Consider the following 21,363-nt stretch of genomic DNA (forward strand, 5'->3'; position numbering starts at 1 on the left):
AGAGCCTTTGTTCATCTACTTAAATTGATTGACTGTTGGTCCTTTCAACTTTAAATGCACTGCACCTTGTTTCTTTTTATCTCACTGATTGACAGGGTTTTGTTGAATAACTCTCTCACAAAGTTGGATGACATCTGCCGGGAAATGCCTAGACTGAACTGGCTGTAAGTAAGATGTCATAAAAAATTGGAAGTTGTCCTGACACACGAGTGGCGAATCTTTTGATGAGGTTATTCTGTCTGTGTGTGTGTCTGGGTGCGCTCGTACATTTTATAACATGTTCTTGCAGGGATTTGGAGGGAAATCTGATTGAAATGATTGGAAATGCCTCGTTCTGCTCATGCAGCATGCTGACTGTTCTGTAAGTTTAAATTTACATATTTTAATCTGTGGCAAAGGAAAGTTTTTTTTTTTGCTTTTAGAGTTTCACTTTTGCCTGAATTTTTGTAAGAGGCCGATACAAACCTACGCATGGAATCGCTACTGGCAGTTTCTTGAATGGGATTAAGAAAAGTAGTAATAAAAAATGTCTTACTGCCTATCTCCAGGGTGTTACAGCGAAACCGGATCAGCTATATACATGAACAGGCTTTCTCGGTGCTCCGAAAGCTTGGAGAATTGTAAGTACATCTTTCTTTGACTGTGCAGTACGCAAGTACATTTTAACAGCTTTCAGTATTGTCCTATAAGAAGCTGAAGCATGGCAGGATGCTTGGCAGGAGTTTTAGACATACTTAAGGGGCGTGGGGCCCTCCTGCCGTGCTCCAGCGTGTACTTGCCTTGAGCCGCCTGGAACACTGGGGGCTGTGGTGGTTCTCTGAGCTGGATACCTCACGTGCTCCCGCACCACGGGCACGGGGAGTCGGGTCCCCTGGGCCCTGGTGGTGGTCTCACTCATATTTAGAGAAAGCTCACAGGGATGTGTGTCACTTGCCAGCGTGTGTTGAGTCACATCATGAAGAATTGATGAGTCCCGCCTAAGTTGGACTGAGCTGTTCTTTCATTCCTTCACTACGTGCCCCCTCTTCGACTCACCTCCTCTATTGGGACACCTGTACCCACCCGAACTCTGCCACCTCTCCAGAGCTCTTCACACAAGCCCTCTCTTAATTCCAAGGGAGGGACAGGTGACTCAGAAAGCACACGATCGTACAATCCACCAGTTGCTACCTGCGCCACATGCCTCTCCTCTACTGTCCATCCTTCCACATTATCTCTGTCCTTTGTTCTCCTCCCCTATTCACTGAGGTGTAGCACTGCCCTCCCTGCCACACAAGGTCACTACACTCAATAAAGATCAACAAACTAGCTCCCAGGAAGGGCCAGTGATGGTCTCACACACACACTGAAGTAGCAAAATATTCAGCTGCAAAAATGTAACTGAATCAATCTCACATGATGTTGACACCCTGTGGTGTTAAACTATGTGGACAAATACAGGCAAAACATTTATCGGTGAACGGTGAACTTGCTAGGTGGATTACAAGGAATGCAAAACAAGAAAAACTTTAATAACAATAGATTGAATCATGTCAGCAAGCTGTAACATAAACTATCTCCCAGGCAGTAACAAGATCTTCCAATGACGGAAGCTAGTATCTGAAAAAACAAAGAGGCTTAAAGGGTCATGGAACATTTGAAAAATTGCAGTGTTAAATGAAATGTTCTTTCCTTTTTATCTCACTCTTCTCAGCTTCTCGTGTTTGCACCAATGCAGAGTTATGGACTTTCATTATGTAGGTTACAAAGGCCTAAGGACCTCTCCAACCTTAATAGCAGCTACAGGCGTGAGCTGAAGTGATGCAACTTTGCATTTTGAAGATGTGTTTTGCATGATGACTTTATAAATCCCATTAGGCCAGAAGGAAAATGTTTATGTAAAATTATCTCGAAGGTGTCATTAGAAAATTCAGTCTCTGTTTGAAGAAGGATTTGACCCTTAAGATGCAGTGAATTCAGTAGTAGTACCAACTTCAAACACTGCTGCAAGCAACAACTGATATGATTTAAGAGCACAGGTCTAATGGAATCACATTTAGGATGAAGACTTCAGTGAACGAATACATGTCAGATTATTAATGGAGACCATTTGTGGTTCTGTTGAGCTGGAGGATGGTCATTTAGACCAGCTGATTTGTTTATGCATGAGCCTGTTCTTTCAAACAATATACATCTGAATTCCTGGCCAGACTTTAGGGATAGTTATCTTTTCCAGGGGATACTTGCTGATGATTTTGTTGACCTTGTTACTGTTACTGCATGCCTGCATGCCGATAGAAACTTTCCCTTTCACCAGTTAGCCTGAAGCTACACAGAATTTTTTTTGTTAATTGTGTTATGGATTTCTGGCCTTCAGATGGCATTATCATTTCAGTTGGGTGTCCGTGAAATGGCTGGCATAGTCTTAATGTAGTTATATATTTCCTGTACAAAAAAAATAGAGCATGAAAAGCTGCCCTCTATGAAAGACCTCACCTGCTCTAATTGGTCAGTTCCAGTGGTTCAGACAATGTGTTTCATTGGCTGAAAAGTTGTTTAAACCCACTTGTGCAGAATGAGTCATCAGATTTTTTTTTTTTGTTGTTTGTTTGTTTGTTTAATTTCCAGGAAATGACCAATTCTGAAATAATCCTGCAATACTACTTTGTGATGAATGTTGAATTATGTACACCGATCAGCCACAAAATTAAAACCACTTCCAGGAGAAGTAAATGACATTGATCATCTTGTGACAATTCAGTATTTTGCTGGGAAACGATTGGACCTGGCATTAATGTGAATGTTACTTAGACATTTAGCACGGATGTAGCAGGAAAGAAGGCTGAGCATTAAGACTTATAGCCCATATATGGTGCTTTTTATGTATCATGACAAATAAGAAGTGAAACGCCTATATCATTAGAACAAGAAGTTATTGCCAGTTATGCAAATGCAAATTATTTCTATTTCTTTTGTGGTTTGATGCATTTTTATCTTATGCAGTTGACAACGAATGCTCTCTTGGGAATAACAACACCATGCTCACTGCCTTAGTTCCTCTAAAGCTGAGTGTATTTATCTTATAGTCTCTTCAAATACTGTCATGCATTAATCTTCCTCCTCTGATATCACACTGTATATTTATCTGAAGCCATCATGTCACATGTCAGAGAGAAGAAAATGTATTAGGTGATCTTTTGCATGTGTGAGTCCATGTTATATCAAACTTTATCCGTCAATATCAACACTTTCCATGTGGATACACACATCATACATATCACTGCCATGACGGTATGTAGCAGAAAGATAGGAGTTACTGTATAGCTGTTCATCTTAAGGCTCAAAGCTCCTGAATGTAAAACCTGCAACATCAGCAGCAGTCCATATCTGCAGTATCTAGGCAGTGGTTAAGGTTGTACATTCAAACCTTCATGTATTTATACAGTACATATATATACTATTCTGGCCTATCACCTTTCATCATGACATACAACTTAGAAAGACATTAATACTGCTTAAATTTAGTTTCTTTTATGGTTTAATGCTGTTTTTAATTACTGTGCGATTGCCAACAAAGGGAGATCTACACCGTACTAGGAAGGTGGTTTTAATGTTAAGGTGTACACATGAAATGGTGACATATAGTACATGGAATATCTTTCAAACACCAACTTCATGAGAACTTTCAATGTTTTGCACATGTCTATACCCATCTTGATTCTCATCAGTATTCCAGCAGTAGGCCTACTTGTCATGCAGTGTGATAATAGACAGCTTCCAATTGTATTCCTACGTTCAAGATTTTAACCACAGTCTGCACATCAAATCTTATGCTTAATGGCACACTGAAGTTCATGAATTGTGGCAGGTATTTACTGATGCATGAGTAACTCGTGAGATCGTGACACTATCTGCCTCTCCTGCCACATTCGGTGCCATAACTCTAATCATTACTGACTTTCTGAAAGGCAGAAATTCCTTTGGGGAAAAAGGAGGACAAAGAACCAAAAATCACTGACAGCTGCTGAACTTTTCCAATAATTAATCAGCATTTCAAACCATGCTGCAACTTTAAATTTGTACATTCAAATTGTATAGCCCGTCCTAGCTTTAGCTCAGCGTTGTTACCGTAGCATGGTGGAACATTCGGTTTCAGATTTGTAGATCACTGCCCTTCAACAGACACCACTCTTCTCCACTATTCTGACTACTGACAGAGCTGCCTTCAATTCTTTACTTCTTACATTTGATGTTGCTGTCTCCCTCTTGGGTATTGCGCTATGGACTCTTTTGATCTTTGCAGGGTGCCCACACTGCGCTCCTTTTATTTTGTGTACTGATATTTGACAGGGTTTGTCCAAAGCATTTAAAAGCATCTTAAAAGCTCTTCTAAGGTCTTTGGAAATCTTTATTGATTTCACTTTTTTTTGTCTCTGTGGATTTTTGAAGGATCTCATTAAGTGTACATTTTACTTTACTATCTCAGCATTATTAAGTCTTTTCCTTTGTGCCCATTTCATAGCTGTTCCTACAAAAATGTTTTAGTGCACCACAGCATTTAGGAAACATTTCAGATCCATCCATTGTCATAAAAAGATTCTGTTTCTCTGAAGCGATGTGGTGACCAGAGACCATGGAGTGCTCATGAAATTTTGCTGGAAAGTTTGTTTCGATGATGGACAGTGGAAGAGAGTGATAAGGTTGACTGACATGATAACGCTGAGTTGCCCAAATGTTTACCAAAGGACCTCCCTCCTCATACATTTCAAAATGGAAGAGCAGCTTATCAGTGTGAATATGTAACCAACATCAACTGTCGCACTCACAACTCAAACAAACTCAAAAATGTAAAATGTCTGGGTTTACTTTCTGTGGCATCATTAACAATCCAGATTTTACATAACCAGATACCTGCACAGCAACCGGCGTTGTACACTCGTTTTCCTATTGTAAAAAAAATAACAGAATGATTCTCACAAATTCCATGTGTTCATTAATCCTGATTTGTGACTCTCCCTGTGAGCCATATCTGCTTTCTCAAATCAACCAAAGTCAATGCAATATTTTGGTTTGTCATCATGGAGGGAAGCAAAGAAATGTATGTAAGTATCGTAAGTGGAGGAAAGTGAGCCCATCAGGTCCGCAGTTGATACAGATGAAGTGATCCAGTACCTGATAAACACAAGGCATATCTCCTAATAGAATAGAATAGAATAGAATAGAATAGAATAGTGATTTATTCATCCCCTGGTTGAACTTTGAGTGTCCAGTTTGGTAAATGAAGAAAATTATGGAAAGTCATGTTTTCAGACACCCTTACCCCTTCTGTCCTTCTTCTAAGAAATGATGGACTTAATGTATCCTCAGTATTGGAGTGCAGCCACAGGACGTTTGTACTTGGAATGACTACTGACTTTCTCCTTTGATGCTTTTACAGTACAACCCACAACTCATGTGCAGGCTCTAAAGGAAGAAACCCGTGGGGGCATAAAAAATGAATTAGATCATTACTAGATTTTTGAATTTTGTTTGAATCAGAACTTGAACAGGGAACATATGCATTTATATACACGGATCAGCCGTGACATTAAAATGACCTTCCTAATACTGTGCAGGTCAGTGAACAGTTGTGACTCATCAGACAATGGACATGGGTCTTCTGAGGGTGTCCTGTGGTGTCTGGTAACAGGATGTTGTCAGTGGGTGTCTTTGGGTCCTATGAGTTGAGGGGAGGGTCCTCTGTGGATCATCCCACAGATACTTGATCAGTTTGAGATATAGTGAATTTGGAGGCCAGGTCAACAGGTTGTGCAGTTCTTTTCTCAAGTTCTCATGTTTTCTGAGTTGTCAGACTATTTTTGTGCGTGTGTGTGTCTGTGTCAGGCTGCATCCTGCTGGGGATGGCTGCTGCCATCAAGGAGTGTCATTGCTTTGGGGTGGGGGTGTCTGGTCTGGTGTGTGTGGGTGGTACATGTCTAAGTATCATCCACATGAATACCAGAAGTCCAGAAGTTTCAGTGATCCACTGTCAGTGGTTTTCATTTTTGTGGCTGATCAGTGTATATTCTTTCAGTCTGGATACATCCATAAAGCTGTTGCCATTTCCCTTTAACTTGGTATTGAACGTCTACATTGGAAAATCCCCACATGACTGGTTGTTTTTTATGAATCCAATTAGCTAAAATAAGAAGTCTGTTGCACAGCTTATTCTTCCGTCCTGAATTCTGCTTCTAGGTGGCAAAACTAATATAAACTGACCTAGATCTTTGCAAATCAGGCATTTAATATATAATGATAGTATTTATTGCAAGGATGTGCCTCTCTTCTTTCAGCCTGTCTGTTATGCAATCCGCCCCCTACACGCTACCTTTAAAGAGCTGCACGCCTCTGTCAGATACCCAGCGTTGTACATCAATGGCTCTTTGTTGTTTTGTGTTTGTTTTTTTTTGGGGGGGGCACTGATGAGGATTTGTCTCTACAAGCAGGGATCTATCCAGCAACAGATTGGTGGCGATCCCCCCGAATCTCTTTGTCTTACTGGAGGATTTGCTCCAACTGTGAGTTCTGTTTGCACACATACTCTCAAATACACAGCTCTGTATGCAAGCCTACCTGCTCTCTGTCTATTTTTAGCTTTTTTTCCATGCTGTCAGGGAATTGCTGTTGTTGTTCGCTGTGTACAAGTCATAATGAAAATATTCAATACAAATCCTCCCACATCCTCAGCCTTTTACCTAGTACATTGTAGAAATACTCGTTAAGTCTTGCTTTCAGAGTTATTCTTCAGTAAAGGTGTCGCAATGTGTGTAGCGGGGAGGTCGGTGCCAAATAAAGTCACGCAGCTGGAAGCAAGGGTGGATGTAATAATAGGTTCAGTTTAATGAAGACATGCTTTAAAGGTTAAAAAAAAAAAAAGTGGTGCAGAGAGAGAGTTAGCGTACCAAAAAGTTTTAAATTAAAACTCGGGAAACAAGGAAACACAGGTAAGGAATCCCAAGGGAAAAAACAGGGAAGAATACAGGTACATCAGGTAAGGAGACAGGTAAAACAAATGTAGGAAAGTCCAAAACCCAATACCAGTATTACCATCAAAATATACTATACAAAAGGAAAAAGAATATTGTTATACATTTGTATTAGATATTGCCTAATTATTTAATGTTGCATCGGTTTATCTACTGTATATATTTCTATATTAGTCCGTGGGTCATTTATTACGTAGTGATATTTGTTATATATAAGTATATATGTTAGTTACAGCCTTAACCTTCAGAGTAACTAGTAACGCAATCTTTCAATAAACCATGTAGCACATAGAAAAAACAGAATTACAGAAGTGACAGTGTTGCCCATACATTGCATCAAAACTCGTTTTTATAAAAACTTTATAAAAATTTTCTCATAACTGTGACTGTCGCAACGCTAATTTGCTCAACAAACATCCTTGCGGGCAGATAAACAATGCAAGGACATGTAACTGGAGCTAGAATGACGGCGTGTTGACATGCATGCGGGATTTGAAAGAAACGATACACATGCATAAAAACACAAGTTTAGACATACATAAATATTCCCATTATGTCCCTTCTGTCCCCACGGGGCTGCAGCATTAAAGCTCGCTTCACTGCATCTGTGTTTAATGACCGCGTCATTTTATTGATTTTCTTGTCTTTCTCTCGCTTTCTAGGAATATTTCATACAACCCCATCGTGGAGCTCCAAGTCGACCACTTCGACAAGCTGCACAAATTAAAATCGTTGTAAGCACACGTTGCTACATCCCTAACAATCAATTATAAACTGCACTGTTGCGAATAAGAAAACCAGGCCTCATAAGAGCTCATCAAAGAGCCATCTTGTAATAGTTAAAGTTGGAGACACGCAGAAAACAACGCAAAACCACTAATGAAAAGAAGCAACAGGTTCATTATTCTTTCAGTGTTATCCCATTTTTGATTGTCACAACATTTTATGCATGCCTCTTTCTCTGTTATATTTGTACATTATGTGGTTAATGTGCTTTTCCTTTCAAGGCACGAGCCGTAGCTTAAAAATAACATGTAATTTGGCTCCTGAAATCTTTTCTCTTTTAACCAGTAAAACGCCATCTGGTAAGGAGCTATGGATTTGCTGAAATGGGTTTTGTGCTTTTTAAGACTCTTGTAATAGAGCAGCAAATCAATATATTGTATTGTATCTTGTGCATTTGTGGCATCTGACTAAAATCAGTGTGTCTTTCTAATTGTCAGGAGCATAGAAGGGTTAGAAATTGGAAACATACAGCGAAGGATGTTTGAGCCTCTCAAGTACTTGACTCATATGTAAGTACTCCATTGTTCTGTCTGTCATAGAGATCATAGACCCCCCTCCTCAACCCCCCGGGGCACACACATTCTGTATTTCAAGTGTTGAGCCCCAGGCCAGCCTTATTGACATTATCAGGCTTCGGGGAGATGATTAAGTCGGGCTTAGTGTAATCCATCTCCTCTGTGGCGAAAACAGCTTGAGATACTGTACATGGAATGTGGTTCTTGGAAGGGATGAAACAAAAGACAACAACAGAAGATGAACTCATTTTTAGCTTTGAACACAATCACAGAGGATCTTCAAGACTTTTTTTTCTCTCCCTGTAGAGTTTCATACAAGTTCCATTGAAATACTGTTATTTTGTAATTTTTTTGTTCAAGTAAAACTTAAAGCGACACTTGCCCAAATAGATTTAGTTTGTCCTTATTTGGCAATGGGCCACTACCCCAACATACAAGTGGGGCTCCAAAGATGAACCAGGAAGGAAAAAAAACAATTCAAAGGTGAGATCACATTATAGGAAGATCTTTGGTTAAAAAGTAATTTTAGTCATCTTGGCTCTAAGGCAGAGTGAGCTGGTCGAGGGTTAGGGTTGGGGTTAGGGTCTCCTAGATCACCATCTGCAGAGACACAAAACACGATGGTGACATTACCACAAAGCCCAATGATGGCGATAGATAGATAGATAGATAGATAGATAGATAGATAGATAGATAGATAGATAGATAGATAGATAGATAGATAGATAGATAGATAGATAGATAGATAGATAGATAGATAGATAGATAGATAGATAGATTACTTTATTCATCCCAAAGTGGGAAATTTCACAGGCACTCAACACATACTATATAGCAGGAAAACATAATATACTATATACATGTTATTTAGAGAATTATAAAAATAAGTGAATTGAAATAAGTCAGTGCAAGAAGGAAAAGAAATAATGTACAGAGCGTTATCTGTAACATACAGATGAGGAGTTGAATAAAAATAAAAATAAATAAATGAAAATCCAACATAAAAGCACTGCACATTGAAGCACCCTTTGGTTTTATTTTAGCACTCTGTGTGTTTTGGATAAGTCTAACAGGTTGGGAATACTTTTCCACTCTCTCTATCTAAATTAAATATTCCACATCTGTCATATTCCGAGAGCTTCAGTGCAAGGATTCAGGTCTGGGCTCTGGTCAGTTTCCTCACAAGTCTTTCTTTAATGACGCCATTCTTTTCTTGAATTGGATGTGCGCTTTGGATAAGTGTCACGCTGAAAGATGAAAGTTCTTTTCATGATTCCACGCAGTATAATGTGTGGACTTCCGACTCGGCTGCACAATCCCTAAAAACCTCTTTACTCTGAATGAACGACGTCCCTTCTCTGTCTTTCAATCTATCATTGCAGCTACTTTAAGAAATTCCAGTACTGCGGCTATGCTCCGCACGTGCGCAGCTGCAAGCCCAACACTGACGGCATCTCTTCCTTCGAGGACCTGCTGGCCAACATCGTTCTGAGGGTGTTCGTCTGGGTCGTCTCTGCTACCACCTGCTTCGGCAACGTCTTCGTCATCTGCATGCGCTCCTACATCCGCTCAGAGAACAAACTCCATGCCATGTGCATCATCTCCCTCTGCTGTAAGTCCCACTGGCTTTAAAGTAGTTATTTCATAATCACGCACACTGCTGGAGTACATCATGTAAAATATGGAAAAATACAGTCCAGTGAATATGGTGACTAATCAGATAATAATTAATAATAAAAAGCTACTCCAGTAAGATCAAATGTACAATCCAGTAAGTGTATTTCAAATGTATCTTCCTCTTTGAAGATACTTTTAACTGCTGCACAGTGCAAAACTCGCTCCGTACTAATGTATAAGCTCATAGTAGTAGTAACATTTGAGCATGATGTGTGAATATGTACTGCTTAGATATGAGATTGCATTTAGATATGGGCTGTTTTATGAGGACACTTGTGCGTTTTGTAGCTCATGTCTGTCTGGTAAGTACTGCTGCGTTGGTAAAGTATGAAGTATGAAGTGTGTATTCACATGGAAAGACATGGAATTATTTAAAAATGAGAGACAGATATCGACATTGATGGGCTGAAGTTTGATATGACATGGGCTTACTCATGTGAAAGTCATGGATTCTGTTCTCTCTCAGAGAAGAAAAGAAGTTTTATTTATTATTTAATTTACTCATTTCATTTCTTCTTTATTGGAACAGCACATATTAATGAACATAAAACATAACAGAACATAAATATGCCAGATTGTAGCCAGAGGCTAGTTTCCCTCTGTAGTCCCTTGGCAGGTTGATGTGAAGTAAACATAACACAAGAAAAACATAGAAAGTAGTAACAACACAAGAGAGAAGTAAAAGTACAGTGTTTGATAGAAACATACAAATGAGTCCATTCCGTTGTCTTCCGCTTATCCGTCCGGCTGTCCTTTCTTTCAGTCATTACCCAGAGTTCCTGACCAAAGATGAGGGTGGGAACGTAGAACTGCAGACGCTGCTCTGACCTACATATTAGTCATGGCATAAAAAACATACAATTTTTGACACAGAACAACCATACAACAGTATAATTAACAAGGTATCAGGTGTTGCTCATTACAGACTGGAGACAGTGAGGACAAAAGTGCATGGTACTGGGAATAAAGTGACGGTGCACGTTGTTACACATTGCCCAAAGCTTACGATAGTGAGATAGTGAGAGTGCTGGAGTAGATTGCACCATAATGTAAAGTGCTATGGCAGTGTGTGTTTGCATGTATATTTTGTTATTACTGAGAGAGCATCACATTTGTTGAGAATCGCACAGTAATTAATAACAGCATCAAACCACAAAACAAGCAAAATTTAAGTGGTATTCATGTCTCATGTTTTCTCAGTTGTATGTCAAGATAAAGGATGACAGGATCCTGTATATTTTGTGCAATACAGTGACTCCTTTCTTTCTGCTACATACCGTCGTGGTAATGATATGCATGATGTGTGTATCCACATGGAAAGTGTTGATATTGACGGATAAAGTTTGATATGACATGGACTCACACATGCAAAAAGTCACGTAACGCATTTTCTTCTCTCTGACATGTGACATGATGACTTCAGATAAATATACAGTGTGATATCAGAGGAGGAAGATTAATGCATGACAGTATTTGAAGCGACTATAAGATAAATACACTCAGCTTTAGAGGAACTAAGGCAGTGAGCATGGTGTTGTTATTCCCAAGAGAGCATTTGTTGGCAACTGCATGAGATAAAAATGCATTAAAGCACAAAAGACATAGAAATGATTTGCATTTGCAGTGACAATAATCTTTTGTTATATGCTGATGCAGGCGTCTCACTTCTCATTTGTCATGACATACAAAGCACCATATATGGGCTTCACTTAAGTCTTAATGCTACTTAGATCAAAGAGCTCATGCAACATAGAAATGCTACGTGTGTTATAGCTCAGCCCTGTTTCCTGCTATATCCACAGTGAAAGCTGTGCAGAAGATGACAGTTAAATTCATCTCATCTTAGAGCATTTCAGGGAACACTTTATAAGTCGACCTTTAAATGTGTATTAGAATGTCAGTGGATTGTTTTCTACAGCCCGTGGGACAGAAATGCAGGATAAGGTGCTTAACAGAATATCTGTGAAGGTTCTCAGTCATCCAGGTCATGGTTTACCCAAAAAGTGTTTAGAAAAAAGCAACTGGACTTGTTCAGCTTTGAAAAGACATTTCGCCACCCATCCGAGTAGCTTCTTCAGGATTTGTCTAAGTGTATTAGCAGCAACAGAGGGGATGACAGGGGGGAGGAGAACAACAGGATGAAGAACACCGTTATGTACCAACACAGGAGAGCCAGCTCATCAGGGAACGACTCAGCGGTCCACCTAGACATAAAGTCAGAGAAGACAGATGGTTTGAAAGAGGAGTAAAGGAAGCCAACTACAGTATGTCAGATTGGAAAATCCTTATCTAAACAGATGAGGTGGTCTGAGATATAATCTGCCATCACTTTACAATATAGTTTGAACTTCGGTCCCCAAAAATTCCAACTTCATTCTCACCTTGAGACTGGAGTCTCTGACTGACAATGACTCGCTAGGGAAAGAGGACAGGTACAACAACAGGTAAGTATCTAGCCATTAGTGGAAATCTATTGCACCAGTTTCTGGTCAAGCAAGTTTCTGATTGGAAGTAGCCACATAGTTTTCTATTTAAACCTCAAACTTTCCACCACTTAGAACTGAAGAAGCTACTTGGATGAGTGGTGAAACATCTTCTCAAAACTCAACAAGTCGAGTTGGTATTTTCGAAATGCTGTTTGGATATGTGTTTAATAGAAGTAAAGTAGTATAGATCTCTCTGCAGTTCAGCACAAGGTCTTCAACTACAGCGGACAGTTGAGTCGATCAGAGGGTAACTTTAATCATCACAAGACGTATACATACTGACATACCATAAAAACATATACAGGGAATATTTGATGAACATGTCCATCACATGTGAAATTAAATATGCCTTTTGATGAACACTGCCATGTTTCTTTATCAAAAGAATTTCTAAAACGAGGGTTTGTGTAATTAACTCACTATATCAGACAGATGACACAGTGGAGAATTCTTTAGAGGATTTAATTTGTGAATTAAACTGCTGCTAACACAGCGAAGTACTGTATGTGTGAAGTGTGCCACAGGCAAAGAAAGTATGTGTAAGAGAAAACAACATGTGCAGTTGGGATTTATTCATCGCATTGCTGCAGTTTCAGTTTTCGCTCTGAAAGAGTTTTGAGTTTGAAAATGTGCTTGGGGTTAAATGTAAACACATCTTTGTAGATTCAAAGCCCACAGCCTACACAGGGAAACTGAGAATAACTGTGTATAAATTAATGTTGTTGATTTTGCCACAATGTGTTCATGTGCATGGTGAAAATTCCGTTCGGGGTTATCCAAACAGATATGATTTTTAACTGTTGGACAACATCCAAATTCAGTTCCACTCACTACTTTCCTACTAAGAACTTGCAGGTTTGGTGAAATAGTTACAATCCTCTTCAGGGTGTGATGGGCGAACTGCCGCAGATGCCAGAGACACAATGAAGATGAAGATAAAAGTTGTAATTGGACTTTTTTCCCCCAATAGCCAAACAAGCCAATTCCACACTGGCAGTACTCCAAAAAGCTTCTTGTGATGCCAGGAATGTTTGATTTCTCCTGTGTCCAGCGCTGAATAGGGTTGAGTTCAAGTATTTGGGGAAATGTCCGTGATGTTGAGCATCTTTTAGTCTTTTTTGGTCCCCGAGTATTTCTTACGAAACTTTGAGAACAAATGAGAAAAAAAGTAACTGAGATTAGTAATTGAGCCACTTCTATAGAGTGGTCAGCCAACCAAAATTACCCCAAGAGTGCAGTGATGACTCATCCGAAAAATCACAAAAGATCCCACGACACTGAAGTCCTCACTTGCCTCAGTTAACCCTCTGTAGTTGACGGACGTGCCAGAGCGTCCAAATCAATGACCAATTTAAGACAACGTAGCAGCACGACAAAGTGTCACTGATCTCCGTTTCAACTTCTGTAGAAAGTGCTAACTTCAAACTATATATCAGTTTTTAAATTGTGTTGATAGGCCAAGTGAAACTAGACCCGTTGTATTGGTGCACGTCTGGTGCATGGAGAAACAGTGAAAAGCAAAATGCTAGCAAGCGGAAATCGCTAGCCAGCTTCAAATGCTCCAAAGCAATAATAATAAAAAAAAAGTAAAAAAGCAGAAAAAGAACATCATAGCAACAGTAAAATCTGTTGGTGGGAGTGTGATGGTCTGGGAATGTTTTGCTGCTTCAAGACCCGGAAGACTTGCTGTGATAAATGGAACGATGAACTTGGCTGTCTACCAAAAAATCCTGAGGGAGAATGTCCGGCCATCTGTTCAGGACCTCAAGCTCAAATGAACATGGGTTCTGTAGCAAGACAATGATCCAAAACACACCAGCAAGTCCACCTCTGAATGACTGACCTTAAAAAGGTGGTTCATGCTGGAAAACCCTCCATTGTGTCTGAATTACAACAATTCTGTAATCATGAGGGGACCAGAATTCCTCCACAATGCTGGAAATAACTCATTGCAAGTTAACGCAAACACTTGATTTCCATTGTTTCTGCTAAGGGTGGCCCAACCAGTTATTAGGTTCTGTCTGGTTTGGATTTTGTTTTCCCTTAATAATAAAAACCTTCATTTAAAAGCTGCATTTTGTGTTTATTTGTTTTATGTCTGACTAATATTTAAACTTGTTTGGTGATCTGAAACATTTAAGTATCTTTCACACCACTGTACATTGAAGAATTGGTTTCATCAGGAAATATGATTTTTTTTCATCATCCACTGTGAAATGCTGTTTTTTTTGGCCTTGTTTCCTCTCCTGACAAGTGTTCAAAAGATGCTGCCCGTCCTCTGACACACCTCTAGTCTGCTGTCTTTTGACAGTGGCTCTATTGCTGCAAATTCTGTATCTGTGAAGTTCTTTTCTGTCTCTGTGATCGGAGCTTGATGTATTGAACTTTTGAGGGTGCTGATCGCGCTTTGGATTGTTTCAGTTTATACAAAGTGCTTGAGAGTGCCCTACACGGCCAGCTTTGAAACCTTTTGCTCACCCCGATGAGTCGAGGCTGCAAAGGTCTAATAACATCATTTAGTTAAGATGCAATGTGTCAGACTTTTGGACTCCACTGTATGTTCAACCTTGAAGTTAAAGTTTTATGAAGTTAAAAACTATAATGCTGTTTTCAAGTTCCTCTGCTGAAAAAGGGAAAGTTTTGGCTCTACATATAAGGATGTCCCCTGTCAGTTTGACAATGACTGGCTTCCACACAAGTTGTTGTGTCACATGCAATGTTGCATGTCATGGACAATTGACATCCACACAAATATGAAGCCTAAAATATTGCAATTGCCCCCTAGTGGCAGTACAAGTAATATGAGTAACACACTGACAGTGGCAAATAATAACATCCATATTAATATATCAAATAATAATATATTACTTAGGATACAATATTTATTTTATTTTATGAGAGCATCTGGCTCTCACATTGTCTGTTGAGAAAAATTCTTGTCCTTGGACAAATGTAGTTGATGATCCCTGCATTTATGGTGCATTTTATCAACTACAAAGAAAGTGTCTGGGTAAGAACTAGAAATCACTATTCTCATTTCAAACCCTGAACATTCAGTACATCCTGCACAGAGCCTGTTTATTCTTTCTCGATTCCCGGTCTTTATGCTAATCTATGCTAATTATGAGAGTGCCGTTAACCCTGTTGTCTAACTCTGAGCGAAATTTCCACAAATGCATGTAATAATTTATTGATCACCATTTTTCTGCATTTTGCAGCAGCTGATGAATCTAGTGGTTTGTAATTTCATATGCATGGATGTCCAAGTTTGAGTGGCTACGACCTGCTTGTCATTATCCGCCTCTGAAATCCTTTCACGACTCTGTAATTGGTTTACAGTTCAGACACAGTCTTGGTTTGTTTGTTTGACTTTCAAATTATTCTGATGTTCTGCTACTGGTAGCAAAGAGGTTCAAGTACATGTTTTAATTTACTGTAGACGTCATAAATCCTCTTAAACTCCGCTGTCCTTCCTTTCAGGTGCAGATGGACTGATGGGCATCTACCTCTTCATGATTGGCGCGTATGACCTGAAGTTTCGGGGAGAGTACAACCGACACGCTCAGGCGTGGATGGACAGCAGCCAGTGTCAGGTCATCGGCTCATTGGCTATGCTGTCGACCGAAGTATCCGTCCTGCTCCTCACTTATCTCACTCTGGAGAAATACATCTGCATTGTTTACCCTTTCCAGTATTTGACTCCTGGCTGGCGACGAACTGTCACCATCCTTCTCGGGATATGGGTTTTTGGATTTATTGTTGCTTTCCTGCCACTGGCCTGCAAGGGGTTATTTCGCAACTTTTATGGGACCAATGGAGTCTGCTTCCCCCTGCACTCGGAGCAGCCAGAGACGCTTTGGGCTCATGTTTACTCCATCGTCATTTTCCTGGGTAGGAGATTTTTCTTCAAAAATTCCTTTGAGGCTTTTAGTTGCATTTAGTTGTTTACTCTCTTAATTTCTGTATTTCTATATTCAGTGCCATTTAAAAGTATTTCTAGCCCTCTGAATTTTCTACATTTCTACATAAAAAATCTAGAGAACATCAGCAGATCTTCACAAGTCCTGAAAGTAGACAAGGAGAACCCAGTTAAACAAATGGAACTGAAATATTATACTATGGTATTTGTGTTTTCTGGGAAATTAATCAATATTTCGTATCAATATCATTATAAGTCATAAGTGTGAACAAAGTGTGGGTGTCTGACCATTCATGGTGTTACATTTTTAGAATTACATGTTTACCAGTACATTTTGAATAGAATAATAAAGTAATAACAATTATTTTACATAATTATTATAACGATGAAATAAATAACAGATAATTAGGACATATTATTGTATTACTACCAGAACTTAATTTCAACACCAAATCCATCTGTTCTGAAGTGTTTAAAAGAAATCACAGACCTGTCACCTAACATATTTTCATAACATATATTTGTGAAGATATATGACTTCAAAGACAAATGAGCTTCTCTGAAGAGTTGAATCCACAAATCCACAGTCATACAGATAGTGAATAAATGGTGGAGATTTAAGATGAATGTTTAAACAACAAACAAAAGAAAGATATAGTCTGAGAGGTCACAAAGGAACCCAGGGTAACTTTTAAGTGGCTAAAGGCCTCTGTCACAGTGATTAATGTTAATGTTCATTAATCCACCAACAGGAGAACCTGAATCTCACCTCAATCTGAAGAGAAACCGGATCAGCAAGACAATGATTGAGTTTCTTGTAAATGCAAAATATTTATGCTTCATTTGTCTGACCGGCTTCTTTTTATCCACTTTCAAGACGTATGAAACTCTGCTGATGTTTTGAATTATTTTTATGCGGAAATGCAGAAAAGTCTGAGGCTTGCAAATGCTTTTAAGCAGCACTGTATGCATGCCGATGGTGGTGAGCAAATATAGTTGTGTGAAAACCCAGAAACTAATCAAATATCTGTCTGTAGGTCTTAACCTGGTGGCATTCCTCATCATTGTCCTTTCCTATGCAAGCATGTTCTACAACATCCACAGGACAGGCACTCAGACCACTAAATACAGCAACCACATCAAAAAAGAAGTGACCATCGCCAAAAGGTTCTTCTCTATCGTCATCACTGACTCCCTCTGCTGGATCCCTATTTTCATCCTCAAGATTCTGTCACTGCTGCAGGTGGAGATTCCCGGTATAGTAGAAAAGCTACAACCATTTAAAGGAACTCCACTGAAAATCTTGATTTTGAGTATTGAAAATGCACCTTAGTGGTAGGTGATAATGTGTAGATGATAAGGAAATACAAATTCTTTGTCTGAAATACTGTTTTCCCACTTGTTTGTAAGTGTAGTGTTTAGGGGGAACCACAGTTAAATGTAACAGGCTAACACATTGTATCAATTAATCCCTGAATCAGAATTAAATACAGATATTAGTTTCTAGACATCTGAACTGCTGTGGCACCTAAAGAATCCGCTGGTTGTTCCCATGTATAGGATTACGGCTACTGAAGATCCGGATGCTTTTGCTTTCATGGCATTTAAGCTTTAAGCTCAAAATGATTTTTCATTTCTAAGTTTATTCATGTGTATTTTACATAAAACCAATACCGATCGAGAACCATAGAGTGCAGTTAACATAATCATATGGGTTGATGTATGAATTAATTATGACGATGAATGCTTGAGCGGTGGCATTTATGATTGTGTTGACTTTGGAGGCTACAGCAAAGCCGGAAACAACAATAAACACAATAAAAATGGAGCAAAACGGAAAATCCCTTCTTGGGAAAAAGCCAAGAGAGAAGCACGATGATAAAGTGGCCAGGACACTCTGCTTCAGAAAAAGTCCTGGCAGAGAATGAAGCCAAGTCACGGATGGAAAAAACCAGTGTTGCAGCATTGCAGCGTGAGATCTCAGGGTTATTAGAGGCTTATTTAGGATTTTGTGACCCAAGTTCTGTGACATGTCCCAAACTTAAGTGGGGCGCATCCGCACAATATTTTTTTTCCAAAACTGTTGGTGGCTTTGGAGCCGTCACAATGGGCCAGGCCAGCTGGCATTTGGGAGATTTGCCAGATTGCAAGTGTCTGATTTCAGTCACTTGGTTAAAATGATAACAATGTCTTCCTCCAGGATCAACCACTTCTTCATCGTTGTTCTCTGTCATCATAATTGTCCTCAATATGTTCTGTCGTTGCTTCGCTGAGCAAATGTTAAATTACCTGCTGATAGAGCTTTGGGGCTTAAGGGACTGAATGACACAGAGGAAATGTATTAGGTTACTGTATGCTCAGGAGAAACGTTTCACTGACTGGTGATGTAGTGGGTTATGTTTGATATGTCTTGGCATACTTTTAGTTGTGGCTGTCAGTGGTATTAACTGCTGTGATTCCACACTGACTACACGCACTGTCCTCTGGACAAGGGCATTATTTTTAAGCTCAAAAAGGGAAAAATACTTAAAAGATAGATTTTCTGTGGAGTATTATTTAAAATGTTTTTAAAATTTGATAAAGACATTTACACTGAATTATATTTCCAAACTTGCTGTTAAACATAACCAACAGAGTGCATGTACCAGCTGTTATTGGTTTTTCTTTATCTCCTTCTCTCCTCTGGCAGGTACTATCAGCTCCTGGGTGGTCATATTTATCCTCCCCATCAACAGCGCCCTTAACCCCATCCTTTACACACTGACCACAAGGCCTTTCAAGGAAACCATTCTTCAGGTGTGGGCTAACTACAGGCAGAAACGGCCTCTGCTCAGCGGTCGGCCAGCTCATCATCCATCTCTGACTTGGCAAGAAATGTGGCCGCTGCAGGAGAACAGCCACGGAGTCACCCTGGGGCATCCGTTGGAAACGAAAGGCACGGTGGCTAAGCTCCCCCCTGTGGAAAGTCCTAACGACGGTTACGACATCACGATGTGCACAAAACAACAGCAGAAGCAACATATGGTGCTGTCAGTATGCTCCCAGGACCAAACCGCTCCACACACACTCACACACACGTTCACACAAACAAATGAACTCCTCTGAGTGTCCGAGAGAGCTACGCGGATCTGTTTGTAATGTCGCACAGCCTCCTCGACCAATTAAATGTGTTTCAGTTTCATTTCAGCCATCAGTGTTCCCCATCTTAAAAGTGCAGTTTAGACCTTAATTTGTGCTTTGTAGTTGAAAATCAGCATTCATTAGTGTTAGCAAAGGGCGAAAGAAAATGACGGCTCCAAAAAGATGCAATTGTGCTTTGAACTACTTGGGTTTGTAAGCAACACACGAAAAAAAAAAAACGACCAGCTGAAATGCAGTTAATTTGCTTCGCAATTTCACTGTGCTTTGGTGGCTCTGACTCATTAAATAGGTTTTTAAATGGATTCAAGATTGAAGGAGCTGTTGTTCATCTCTCTGGCTCCATCAAAGATAAAGATAGTCGAGGGTAACAATAACAGTGGAAGAGAAAAAAAGAGCAAGTTCTAATATCAGAAATGAGCACTGGTAGAAGATTAGTTTGTATTTGTGAGTATCTGCATGTGCCTGGGGTATTTTATCCAGGGCAGGACATGTCAAGCCTTTTCCTCTTGGCAGGTGTTGCCTTACAGTAATGACCTGATAACAGTAGCAGAAACAACTGGGGTGAGGGTGGTCATGGGTAATGAGGTGGTTTACATCATCATCAGTGAGGCGTATAAAGGTATTTGGTTTGATGCATTTATATTATTGGCTTGACTGGTAATGCAGTTTGATTATTAGTGTTTAGTGGGAAGTATCAATCAAAGCGTGCCTAAAGCTACCAGAAGAGAAAATAAAATTTGCGCTATATAAATAATTGCTCAGAGGGCAACGTCGTTGAGCTTTTCGGTGGATTGACAGATAAACCTTAGATAAAGTTGCCCTGTGTAAACCGAGCATTAAAAATCGGCCCATTCTCCCCGGCTCAGTGAGCAAGAGAGGGAAACAGGGAGAAAGCAGCGGCAGTTGAGTGAGCTGGAGAGAGAATAAACACATTCACACCTCCATACAGGCCCGCAGGTGAGGAAGTTTTAGCATTAGTAGATTCTGCATGGTCGTGGCCGAAGGGCAGGTTTTATCTTGTTAAGTGTGGCCTCTCTGCCCTGCATGTGTGTAGCCCAGCCATGCCTTCAGTCAAACAGACACACGCTAACCCGCAGCCCTTTATCCACCCAGAGCAGTCACTGATGTGACCGGCTCTTCCCGAGTCCCGTTCTTGCACTCTGCATGTTGTTTTGTCTGGAGGCTACACAGCCGCTGCCCAAAAGGTTGCAACTCAGAAACACCCCAGCCGCATCAAAACAATAACAATGAAAGCCTTGTGGTTGCACACATGTCCGCACAGTTCAAGTTTTTTCCATGTCTGCCAAGACTCATAAGAAAGAATGAGTTAAATGAACCAAAATGCAAAATACGATGAAATTAAAAAGGAAATTCACCCTTGCCATTTTGGATATAAAATCTCCTCAGACCATCATACATCTAATGTATATTATTCAAATTTAATATATTTAATTAATCCTTTATTTATTTATTTTAATTAATTTCTGTGAACCCTTTTATTTTTGTTTTATTATTAATGGATATGTTTAGAATTAAGGCCACTGACCTTTAATTCAAGCCTTAAGTGAAAATTTGTGCCAAATTTAGAAAAAAATAAATCCACAAAAAGACCCTGAAATATTGATCAGATTAAAAAGAATTTGATGGACATGAGTGCGCAGGGAGCTTCACTTTCAACCTGATAGTTCATGCTTGAGTCCAAGAGAATGTTTTTGCCAAGAATTGGACAAATGGACAAGCTCATGATCACAATGCATCCATGCACAGCTACCCACATAAAGGCATAACAGGACACATACCGAAGGCAGGCTCTGCAGATAAATTCACTTCAAGAG

At 39.7% G+C, this 21,363-nt stretch overlaps 1 protein-coding gene across 1 annotated transcript in view; it reads left to right on the forward strand.

Annotated features, from left to right (window-relative positions):
• rxfp1 (relaxin family peptide receptor 1) overlaps positions 1–19,688 on the forward strand; it is a 30,786-nt gene extending 11,098 nt beyond the window's left edge. Inside the window, exons 7-16 of the mRNA XM_047584373.1 lie at positions 96–164; positions 290–361; positions 549–620; positions 6,465–6,536; positions 7,667–7,738; positions 8,228–8,299; positions 9,688–9,917; positions 15,949–16,359; positions 17,425–17,643; positions 19,077–19,688. Coding sequence (XP_047440329.1) covers positions 96–164; positions 290–361; positions 549–620; positions 6,465–6,536; positions 7,667–7,738; positions 8,228–8,299; positions 9,688–9,917; positions 15,949–16,359; positions 17,425–17,643; positions 19,077–19,492 — 1,705 coding nt within the window. The 3' untranslated portion in view covers positions 19,493–19,688. The remainder of the gene's footprint in view (positions 1–95; positions 165–289; positions 362–548; positions 621–6,464; positions 6,537–7,666; positions 7,739–8,227; positions 8,300–9,687; positions 9,918–15,948; positions 16,360–17,424; positions 17,644–19,076) is intronic.
• The last annotated feature ends 1,675 nt before the right edge of the window (positions 19,689–21,363 follow it).

The sequence above is a fragment of the Mugil cephalus genome, chromosome 5, assembly GCF_022458985.1.
Source record: "Mugil cephalus isolate CIBA_MC_2020 chromosome 5, CIBA_Mcephalus_1.1, whole genome shotgun sequence".
NCBI lineage: Eukaryota > Metazoa > Chordata > Actinopteri > Mugiliformes > Mugilidae > Mugil > Mugil cephalus.